This window comes from Staurois parvus, unplaced genomic scaffold, assembly GCF_062004578.1.
Source record: "Staurois parvus isolate SC_StPar_1 unplaced genomic scaffold, SC_StPar_1.0 ptg000050l, whole genome shotgun sequence".
NCBI classification, from domain to species: domain Eukaryota; kingdom Metazoa; phylum Chordata; class Amphibia; order Anura; family Ranidae; genus Staurois; species Staurois parvus.
Window position 1 is genome coordinate 2,068,360 of NW_028317846.1, and position 12,420 is coordinate 2,080,779.

Genomic DNA, 12,420 nt, shown 5'->3' on the forward strand with positions numbered 1-12,420 from the left:
AAATAAAAATGAGTTTCAAATCATATACAAAGTTTTATTTTGGATATGTAACAAGGCACATCAGCTCCCCTTAAATAATAACCTAGCCTAGAGGTGGGCATGTGGGTCTAAAAAAGGTACACATTCTCAGATTTACCGCCACAGAGAGAAGCCCTGTGTCTGCAATGACTATCACAAAATGGCCCCAGAAAAGATGGGATTACTATACTTGGGCTGCTTTCTTACTTATTTCCATTATATAAAACAAGGCACTTATGTGACAACTTCACTTTAGGTCACAACAATGGGATGTTTTTTGTGCAAAGGTTGTGCTGCTACAGACAGGGCCACACAGTGAAGGTCTGGAGAGAAGAAGTATGAAGTTAAATATTTATCTATGGTTTCCAGTGGAGGGAAGAGACAGATTTAAAGAACAATTTCATTAAAGAGACTGCGACCAAATCCCACCACCCACGATGCAGTCACATATATCCTAGTTTTCATATCTCTGATGAAAAGATGTGTAACTATAAATCACTCAGGCCAAATGAAAAAAATGAAGATACTACTCTCCTCTCTAATTTAGCTACCACGGTTCATTAGGGTTATTACAGTTTTAAGAGCGATTACAGATCGCCATGAGCTCGCTTTTCAAATCGGTTTATGTAGACCAACCACAGACAGGACTGACTGAAGTTATCAGATTTCCAATTTAACCCCCTCACTGTTATGAGTTCTGCCACATTTGCTCACTTATAGAACCAAGTTTTCATAAACATTCAAAAGGTGCTGCTATAGCTATAACATACCAAGGAAATACTATGGGCCCTAACACTGTCTGTCTGGCTACACACCGATTTATGCAGGTAACAGCATTTGTAATCTTTGCCAACAACTATATATTGCATAGACGCACCTACAAAAATCTATTCCATATACATCCAATCAAGTAGGCCTTTCTGTACACAGTGGTTGGTTCATTTTTATGAACCTTTTCGTATCAAAGCAAAATATAACTGTGTGGCCCACTTTAGGATAGGTATTAAAAAATAATAATAATCTTGTGCCCAGAAAATGTTCAGCTTTCCAAATATGATTTTCCACTTTGCATTTGTTTTACCATCAAACTAAAAAAAAAAAAAAAAAGATTCACATCTAAACACCAGTGCTTAAAGAATAACCTAAACTTTGTTTTAGTTTTGGATAGAATGGGGAGGGAGTAGAACAGCTGTCAGATTTGTATCGCTGTCTGTGCACCTGTTAGGAAGATTCCCCCTATTTGTTAGGTTTCCTGCCATCATCGAAAGTGAAATGAAACAAAAAAAAAAAAAAAAAAAAAAAATCACAAATTTTGAGCTGCCCCCATAACTGCAATAGAGGGTAAATCTTCCAATGGGGACAGTAGTTCTGGTGACCCTGGTGAAACCCCAGGAGCCCTTCACTTTGGAGGGATTTCCCCTTGCTTCCTGTTTTAGTTATGGGTGAAGAAAAGTTTCCCCAAAGGGACATTGATGGCAAAAAAAAAAAACAAAACTATCCAAAATGCAAAAGAGTTTTGCCTGTAGTTCTACTTTAGGATCAAGCAACAGGAGGGTGTCTGGACATAGCCTTTATTATTATACAGGATTTATATAGCGCCAACAGTTTGCACAGCACTCTATAAAATAAAGGGAGATGATACAACTACAATACAGTTCCAGATGGTTAGGGGTCCCTGCTCCTGAAATCTTACAATCTTAAAATAAATGTAATTTTAGGTATAACTCCTGAACCTGACCACTTCACAGAAGGTAGGTTTCATCTTTTGAGGTTCAAGCCTCAAAACCACCGTGACAGCCAAGAGGGACACTGCCATCTTCAAAGGTGAGGCAGGGAGGTTTCCAGAAAAGGTATGGCCACAGAATGACTAGAGGAAACCAATAGTAAATGCATGCGTGGAAAGTCCCTGAATGGGCATCATAAGTTGCCAAAGCAAGAGGTAAACTGTAATATCCAACGGTCAATTTTATTTTAGTTTCTTTTTCTTGCATATGATATTTCTGGTTTTGTAAGTGTGTGAAGGTTTTCATTTACTCATTAAGGTAAGGTCCTGACACGTATTTGAACTAGGCAAGCCTCTTGTGTAAGTACTGAAATGACCTAAAGTGGTTTTAAAAGGACCTTCTCTTCTCAGGTCACCCACCAGCCCTTCTGGCCCTTCCCCCTTGCCGAATGTCCCCAAAGCAAGTTACTTGCTCTGGGAGCATTGTGCGTGCTCACTCCCGAGCCAGCTCTGTGCGTCTGTGAAACACACAGAGTGTGGCCCTCTGCTCCCTCCTCTCAGACTGTGATTGACAGCAATACAAACTTGAAAGGGGTTCCAGCCCCTTCTTGCTTGATCCAAAACCTTTTCTGCTGTCTGAAATTACTCTTCCATATCTGTCCAAGAGACATCACAGGAAGTTAGGTGAATTCCGTTTTTTGGCTAGCTGTATTTGTGGGACAGTGCTGCAACTGCAAGCCAAGTGGCAGAGCCCCTTTTACCTACACAGGTTTGTTTGACAGGTGGCCCAGCCCAGTGTTAAAATTGCAAAGTGTACTGCTCTAAGCATTACATTTTCACTTTTAGATAGGCAGTTGGGGGATTGGAAAAAAAAAAAAAAACACAGATCAACCATCCCCTGGCCGCCTGTGTGAAAGTAGCCTTAGTCAGTTCTCCCAGGCATAGGTGTAATTATGGGACAATTTCCCCTAATCTTTTTTTTTTTCCCAGGGAAAACACCAAAAACAAACTTAAAAATGAATGGTCTGCATTGCACATCAACTCACGAAAACTTTACCAGCCTGGGGCGCATGGAACCATCCCTGCCAGGAGAACACAATGATTATTGCTAGCTGACAATAATAACATGCTAGAAATCCAACATGCTATTTGTATCCAAGTCAATCAATGGATGAACTTGGGTACAACCAGCCTGCCCATAGATGGATCGAATTTCAGCTGGTCCCTGCCAATCTATGGCTGGCTTTACTAGAACGTGCTGGTGTAAACTTACCACAATTAGCAGCAATGTATCAGAGTTTGTTTACAAGTTAGCAATTATTTCCCATAACAGCTCTGATACACAGACCAGGGTCTCTTGTCTCAGCATCTATCAATGTGGGCTCATCAGGAAAGAAACATTAGGAACACTTAGGTTCTTGAAAGGTCAAGAAATTACAATATTATGGTAATGAAGGGCTTACCCTTCTTATGGTTAATGATTTGTATTTACATGTACTTGTATTTGTAGAATAAACGGTTTTCTTCACATATTTGCCATGAAGCAGAGAAAAGAGGGAGCAGAATGAGGGGTGTATCACAATAAAATATGTTTGTCAATTGAGGGTTAATAAGACAGCTGCCAGACTCATTCACCTTCCCAACCGCTTCATCTCCGCCACCCCCCTCTGCCAATCCCTCCATTGGCTTCCAATTGCGCAACGGATCAAATTCAAAATCCTAACACTGACGTACAAAGCTGTCCACCATACTGCCCCGAACTACATCACTGACCTAATATCCAAGTACCGCCCAGCACGCACACTCCGCTCCTCACAAGACCTCCTTCTCTCTAGTTCCCTGGTCTCCTCCTCCCACGCCCGCCTCCAGGACTTCTCCAGGGTGTCACCCATCCTCTGGAACTCCCTGCCTCAACCCATCAGATTATCACCTACTCTCCTCTCCTTTAGGCGCACCCTGAAAACCCATCTCTTCAGGGAAGCCTACCCCACCCCCTGCTAACTTGCCGACCTCCTCCACTCTTCCTACCACTCCATCCCCCACAGCTATCTCCTCCTGTACCACTATCCCCTCCCTCCTAGATTGTAAGCTCAAAAGAGTAGGGCCCTCGATCCCCTCATGTTTTGCATTGTATTGGTATTGTTCTGTCACATGTTCTGTCCCCCTTTGTAATGTACAGCGCCGAGCGAACTATTGGCGCTTTATAAATACTGTATAATAATAATATAAGAAAAACATTTTACCATGTTATACATATACACTTAACCTTTTAAACAGTCAAAATACCAGGAGCGTTAAGATGGTAAAAATATAAAAAATTACTACATTTTAAAAAAGTCCACCTATGCAGATTACCCCAAAAACAGCATGCAAGAATGAATACATTTATTGGACATACCGGCTTCGGCATCTTGCCTGTTTTCTTCACACTAGGCCAGTAAATGATTGTCCTTTCCTGTAGAAAAGGAAAAAAGAAATAAACATCTCCAGTCAATGCTATGAGATCATACATGGAAATCCATAACTGACAAGCAAAGCATGTAAGTGGTGTACACAGTGAGAATTTGTATGCAGGTACACGCTACCTACAGATACAAACATCCTAAAGCCTTCTACACCACCTTGTTGTCCCCTCCTATAATGGATAATGCTAATGTTTCCCTTTCATCACCAAACAAGAATAAGATGAAACAGTCATTGAAAGTTCAAATGGAAAAGGGTGATACCTTCCTAGCACATTCTTTGACTACACTGGAAAATGGACAGGAAAGGATTAAGTTGTGACATACATCTTGTGACATGAGTATTTTCCCATGTTCTTAGAAGTCTATTAAATGGAAAACACTTTAAACTGCTCTCCTTGTATTGGACATGAATCTACAAAAATTAAAATACAAGATTCAGATTGCAGGCAGTGTTAAAAGAGAGTCATTTTTCTCATTCACAGCAAAGTGACAATGCCTCCCCATGACCTATACCCTGTCCCACTCCTCCCAGCAAGGTAAACTCACCAATTTGTGCTGCCTTGCAGCCTCACTCTTTCCCCAGCAAGAAAGTAGGTTGGATGTAAAACAAAAAGTTTGTTTAAGCCAGCTCATGCCATGATCGTTCAGCAAGGACCAGCCGAGTTTCCATCCATGTATGGGCAGACTAGTTACACAGAAACCGATCTAACAATGGACTTCTGTACATCCAGCCTGGTAGAAAACGTCAGCACTATAGTTGGAGGCAATGTATTGTGATGGCAGGGAAGTCTTTGCACAAGACCCAACAGTAAAATTAACAGGAGAATCCTGGAAATGAAACTAACTGGAGGAAAGTTCAAAACTAATCTCGAAAAGTACTACTCTACTGAAAGCAGTTGATGCTTTGAATAATCTACCAGCAGAGGTACTAAGCCAGGCAACAGCTTCAAAACATGCCTGGGACAAGAACAGATCTATACTCAGACAAAAAAGTTAACAAAAGAAAAAAAACTCCCAATAAATAAAAACCACGAGCAGACTATGGATCTCTAGGTCATTTTTCTATGTAATAGCTTTTTAAAATAATTTAGCAATTATTCCATTCAACCATTACCCCCCAAAAAAGTGAAAAAAAATGTAAATAAAATAAATAATAAAAAAATAAATTAAAAGCATCCCCACCCCCAGGTGGTCACACGCAAATGCGCACACAGGTCCGGAACACGTATGTAACCAGTGATTGTACCACTTATGTTAGGAATCGCTGCAAATTTGGAATAAGAGCATTAACTCTAAAACTATAGTTTACGGTTAACGCTAAAAATGACCCCATTCAACCAACGTGCACATTTAATGGTTTGATTTAAAATTGATTATTTCTATTAAGCTGAGTGAAAAATAAAAAGGAAGAAGAGAAGAATAATATCTTTATTTTACATTGCAGGTTATTTCTCTAAGGAATTCTTGACATTCCATGGTGGAAGAGGGCAGTTAGGTTGTTTTGCTGGGCTGCACAGCGCAATATATGTAGAACATAATGTTCATTAAATGTAGAATGCGTTTGTGAAAGCACTATGAAATATAAACACTTTAGTATGTCTATAACAAGGTTTGTTAAAGAATTTGCATCAATTATTGTAAACGTTTTAGAAACTGGTTATCACGAGGTACACCAAATAAAATTTTAGAAAGCTAGTCTCTTATGAGGTCTTCATGCCCGTCAGGCATATGCAGAAAAACTGAAAACACCTATGAACACTGTCGAAGAAGTTAATAAATGATAATGCGGCAATTTTGTGGTGTAAATATTGGTATATTTTGTGTGTGCCAATTAACAGTGTTAAAGGTTTTCTGCACATTTGGCGAATGAAAATAATGTGGAGGCGAGTGTGTTCTGGCGGATGAAAATCGGGAGTGGTCCTAGAGTTGCCACCTGAACAGTCCGGGTTTGGACACATACAACACAGTGAACATGCCAGTACTCCCCCTCACTGAATAGCAGCTGCTGGATGCTAATAAACAGAATAGTGCTGTCCTACCCTGCATCAAAGCAAACTTTATATGTGCTCTAACACAGAGAGAGCACACGGGTCTCCTCTGAGGTTTAAAAAAAAAAAAAAAACACAACTAAGACGGCGGCGATACGTGAAGGAGAAAATGAGAAAGTTGGGTGGGTCTTGAAAGCTCAATATCCATTGCGCCGGAGGCTCCTCTCAGATCACTGCCTGAGCATCCCTTTGTCCCTCCTCCCTGAACAGCCCCAATGACAGTGGAGACCCCTGAACCCATGCCATCCTGATCCCTGCTCCAGTATGCTGGAGCAAAAGCTGGACAGAAGCAGAAAAGGCCAGGCAAAGGGTGACAAGACAGAGCAATGCTAGGCTGGTGTCCTGGTTAAGGCTGATGGCAGTTTAGAACATACACTAGAAATAAGGCAGGAAGGAGAGGGCACAACACTGGCTGACACATACAAGGCGGCTCAGTAGGTGACACCATGTGTGTAGGACAGCTCCATAGGCTGATTGACTCTCTGAAACCTGTGTGGGCACCTTGTGATCAGCCTGCTGGGGATGCCCGACCTGGTGCTGGCAGCTGAAACATCTTACATTACAGAGCCCTCTACCACTGCTTCTTTCTGGATGATTCTAGAAGTCATGCTTTGTGCACTTTACAGTGAGGAAGACAAAGGCAAAGTGTACTGCATCACATGAGGGATGATGATAACAAAGGACTGGCATGTGTCCCTTTTTGTTACAAGAAGCGCTAATAAAGCAAGCGTATAGAAAGTCCTCTAGGTCTTCGTTATGATTACTTCTCAGTACACCATAGCTAGACAGGTGTAGACTAGGGGATTAAAAAAAAAAAAAAAAAAACCATGGCTTTACCCATCACGCTATGCTGTCAAATATCACGGTATGGTGGAGAGGGTGGGCACAGACATGTTTTTTAGTGTCTTCCAACTTCACACAGCAGTGTAGCTACTCTTCCATTACAAGAAACGGCAGGAAAAGTGCTAACTGGTCATATATTATTTTAACAGCTGACCGTTTTAAAATGGTTGGAAATCCTTACATATACACAGTGAAGTGACTGGCCTCAGGTGATACACAGAGAGGTAACATATCCTTCCATAAAGTTGTACCCATTTATCTGCAGCCCTTTTTTCCTACAGTCTTCTAAAACACATGTCAAAGGCTATTTCTCAGCTCCAGGAGAGGCAAAGGGTAGGGATCTGATGTCACACACTGCATAACAGAGCAAGAAGATGGCTGTAAAGAGGAAACCTGAGTGGAGGAAAAAAGGGGGGGGGGGGTGTCAGGATTGCCTGGTGGTGGGATAAATGATTAGAAATCACTAATGCAGACAGAGGGAGGAGAGAAAAGCTAGAGATCACACTACTTTGAAATGACACAAGCACACACTATAGAAGGATATACTTCATCTCAGAGGTTTACAACCACTTTAAAAGAGCAGCCTGCTTTTCTACATCAGAGTTAGTGGACATGCCGTTTTTAAAAAAGCTTTGAAATGAGAAAATCAGAATTCACAGGAAAAAAATGAAAATATAAAAAGCTTTGATCTGGGAAACAAAGCCATTTCTGGGAAGACACTGCACACAAGCTGAGCACAGTTCTGTCTGTTACATTGTCATTCTTGAAGCTGTTGCTCGTTCTGCTTTTTCAGGTGGTTTTCCTCTCTGGAAATCCTCGTTCTGACTTACAGGAGACTTATTACTTCAAAATGGGCCCCACCAGAGGCCTTATTAACCTTTAAACAGAACAGAGCAGATAAATGCCAGCAGTGGCTAAATATATACTCAGCATGCTGCGGATGACAACATTTACCTCTCCAGCTAACATCGTGATCTCCACCATTAAATTACTCAGTACAGTCCAAGTACAGAAGAACTTGGCAACACGTGAATGAGGGCACCACGCTGTACAGGTAACAATATGCCACGTGGCAGAACAGTTAGAAATATCAGCCACATCTATAGGATGAACCTTTACTCAATCTTACGTGTAATATTTCCTTGCTACGGAAAGCATCGTTGTCAATGAAACACTCTTGACCACTCAAAAAAAGGTGCCCAATAGCCAAAAGATATATCACTAAATTAAGCCACAGGTTGTTGTTGTTGTAAAAAACGGACCTACCATAGTATATACAGTTTTGTTCAGAATAATAGCAGTGTGTTGAAAAAAAGTGAATAATGCTCAAAATCCTTCTAATAGCTTTTATTTCCATACACACAAATGCATTGGGAACACTACACATTCTATTCCAAATCAAAACATGAAGAAAAATATATCAAATTTGTGTTGTTCCTCTAAAAAAATTGAAGAAAAGTGAATATTAGACTGTTCACAAAAATAGCAGTGTTTGTATTCTTCTTTGCAAACTCAAACATTCACTATAAAAACTGAAAAATGTTTGAAGATTTTGCTTTCCTTTGAATCACTTAATTAATATTTAGTTGTATAAGCACTGTTTCTGAGAACTGCTGTACATCTGTGTTGCATGGAGTCAACCAACTCCTGGCACCTGTGAACAGGTATTCCAGCCCAGGATGATTGGACTACATTCCAAAGTTCTTCTCTATTTCTTGGTTTTGCCTCAGAAACTGCATTTTTGATGTCACCCCACAAGTTTTCTATTGGATTAAGATCTGGGGATTGGGCTGGCCACTCCATAACGTCAATCTTGTTGGTCTGGAACCAACATGTTGCACGTTTACTGGTGTGTTTGGGGTCGTTGTCTTGTTGGAACACCCATTTCAAGGGCATTTCCTCTTCAGCATAAGGCAGCATGACCTCTTCAAGTATTCTGATGTATTCAAACTGATCCATGATCCCTGGTATGCGATAAATAGGCCCAACACCGTAGTATGAGAAACATCCCCATATCATGATGCTTGTGCAACCATGCTTCACTGTCTTCACAGTGTACTGTGGCTTGAATTCAGTGTTTGGGGGTCGTCTGACAAACTGTCTCCGGCCACTAGACCCAAAAAGAACAATCTTACTTTCATCAGTCCACAAAATGTTGTACCATTTCTCTTTAGGCCAGTCAATGTGCTCTTTGGCAAATTGTAACCTCTTCAGCACATGTCTTTGTTTCAACAGTGGGACTTTGCGGGGGCTTCTTGCAGATAGCTTGGCTTCACATAGGCGTCTTCTAATTGTAACAGTACTCACAGGTAACTTTACACCTTCTTTGATCTTCCTGGAGCTGATTGTTGGCCGAGTCCTTGCCATTTTGGCTATTCTTCTATCCATTTGAATGGTAGTTTTTCGCTTTCTTCCACACCTTTCAGGTTTTGGTTGCCATTTTAAAGCATTTGCGATCATTTTAGCTGAGCAGCCTATCATTTTCTGCACTTCTTTATACGTTTTCCCCTCTCCAATCAACTTTTTAATTAAGGTGCGCTGTTCTTCTGAACAATGTCTGGAACGACCCATTTTCCTCAGAATTTTAGAGAGAAATGCACTGTAACCAGCATGTACAACATTTGCTGCCTTCCTTCCTTAAATAAGGGCAATAATTGCCACCTGTTTTTCAAAGAATGAATGACCTCACTAATAGAACTCCACACTGCTATTATTTTGAACATGCTCCTTTCAATTAGTGATTCAATTACACAGAATCAGCAGCATGCATGTCATGACTGTTGGGTCTGTTGGATTTCTATTACTCTACTACACCTGCTAGTAAATTATTTGTCATGTAGAAATATCATTTCTACCAAAAACAGTGATTGATCAGGTTAGTGATGTCTGACTGCTATTATTTTGAACACAACTGTATTATTCCATGTTCAGTGTGCTCTAAATAATGTAAACAGGTAACACTTACAGATATGTATTTACCTACAGAAAATTACTGATATGGTTACTGTATATTGGGACAGATCAGGAATTTAAAAAAAAAAAAAAAAAACTTTTTAGGCTTGGTATTACTTTAAGGAAGGAATCTAGTAAGAACTATCTCAAACCATTTAACAAAATTCAAAAACCAGCAGCCATCCAGAGCCACTCTCTCCTCCACATATCATAACTGAACAAGTCTCTTTGAATATATTAGGGGACACTGATTAGATCTCTAGGGGCACTGTAATGTAAAGGGGACTGCGCTGTAAAGGGGCACTGTAATCAATACAGTGCCCCTTTACAGTGCAGTCCCTTTTATATCATAGTGCTCCTTTATGTTAAAGTGCGAAACCAACTCCGTGAATATTCCATCACCAACTGCCCCGCAAACGCTCTTGCACATCTGCTTTTCTGCAAGGAGCAGAAAAAAAATTGTTTCTGTAGCATTTTTGGGAGTTTTTTCCCCAGCAGAAAAAAATGCTAAGCACTCCTAAAACGCTACTAAAATGCTCCTAACAGCCTTTTTCGAGCGTTTCTTCTTCATATACTGTAAAAACATCAATAAAAATGCCAACAATCCTAAATGCTAATACAAGCCAGCACAAAAACGCTATTGTCAGTGTTTTTCATCCAGCATTTAAACTTATAAAAAACACTAGTGTGCATGGAGCCTCACTAACACTGGAACACCCAGAATCTGGTGCAGCTGTGCATGGCAGCCTTCTAACTTCAGCTTGTTCAATTAAGCTTTGACAATAAACCTATAAGTGGATTGTTTTCTATGCAGTGATGCACTAGAGTGTGTGCACCAGTTTTAGTAAATCTCCTCCTGTATGTCAACTTGCATTCAGTTTACAGAAAATAGAATTCTTTTTTTTTTTTTTTTTTTTAGTTGTAGCTGGATATCAATGCTCCCAAAAAGTCAACAGTAGTGAACACTGTTGAGTTCATAAACTGTGTGTAATCTCATCTGCTATTCAGGTCTATACCCAACAAAATGATATTCATGACATAGCGGTAAATAAACCTTCAGAAAAGCTTCAAACTCACCATTTACTGGTTGTAAATCGACACAAGTGCTAAATATTAATGAATAGAAATAATGAACATTGTACAACAAAGCAAGTATGCCAATCTTCATTGTCTAGAATGAGAAACAAATGAGAATGCAGGTTGGTGTAACTGCACTACAAAGCAGTAAGCCCCACTTCTATAAAACAAGGACTCTCAGGATAGCTGTCTGCCTGTACCTCCCATACAGGCAAGTAGTCACGTGAGAGTAGGAAGATCACGGGACCACAAGAGAGCTCACCAGTGCCCTCGTAGTTCATTGAGAACTACAAGCTGTCAGCCGCGTTGGTTGATGGTACTTATAGTCTATCCATTCACAAGAAACTGTGAATAGATGATGCAGCCCTGTGCACGGAGCCCTGCACGGCCAAGCTGTTTTCAAATTGGGACAGCAGATGTGGGGAGAAAATCCCCGGAACTGTGTGACAGAGGGATTGGGTTGGGAAGGGGGGAGGGATTGATCAAGAGTAGAGGCTGAAGATGTTAGCGCATGTTCCACAGTAAAAATGGGTAGAACATGTTCTAAAGGTAACCTTATTCTTTAACTGATCAGCCATTACCAGAAAGCAGGTGCCTTTTTGCCGAATTAAGTAGACCACCCATACACCAAGGACACAGTCACACCAAGCAATTTGTAGCTTGAAGCTTCAAAACACTCAGCATCCAAGATCCCATGTGCCTGTTCACACCTGAGCATAGTGTCACTTGAAGCCTGTACATTATCTTCTTTAGAGCTACAAGCTTTAAGCATTTTGGCCCCAACAAACATGTCTAAAAAATGCATAAACACCTGCACAAAAAACAAAAATACACATTGCAGCAGGATTTCCATTATGTAACAAAATTGTAAAAAAAAAAAAATGCTCTTACATTAGACACCGCAAAAATACCTGTATACTAGGGATGCACTGAAATTTCAGTGGCCGAAGCGTTTCAGCCGAAAACACCCCAAAAAGCACCAATACAGGTGCCAAAAAAACCCGCCCCTTACTGCAGCCACTCGGTAGTTCTCAGCCTTGCCTGAGTAACCATCGAAAAATCCCAGGGCTGGGCATAGAGATTAGTGAAGGAAAGATGGCCTCCACTCATCTCTATGCCCTTGGAGGACCAGAGCAATGTCACTTTCGGTTCCAGCCTTTTTTTTTTTTTATTTTAAAGCACTACATCAATGCTTTTTTTTAACCCAATACTTTACATTGCAGAGGAGAGATGTGGGGTCTTATTGACCCCATATCTTTCCATAAAGAGGACCTGTCACTAATTATTTCTATCA

General features: G+C 40.6%; 1 protein-coding gene across 2 annotated transcripts in view; it reads right to left on the reverse strand.

The window, feature by feature from the left end:
- RDX (radixin) overlaps positions 1-12,420 on the reverse strand; it is a 200,511-nt gene that overhangs the window by 133,188 nt on the left and 54,903 nt on the right. For both annotated transcript variants that reach the window (XM_089666159.1, XM_089666150.1), the window contains exon 2: positions 4,140-4,196. In XM_089666159.1, the coding sequence (XP_089522285.1) occupies positions 4,140-4,151 (12 nt within the window). In that variant the 5' untranslated portion in view covers positions 4,152-4,196. The remainder of the gene's footprint in view (positions 1-4,139; positions 4,197-12,420) is intronic.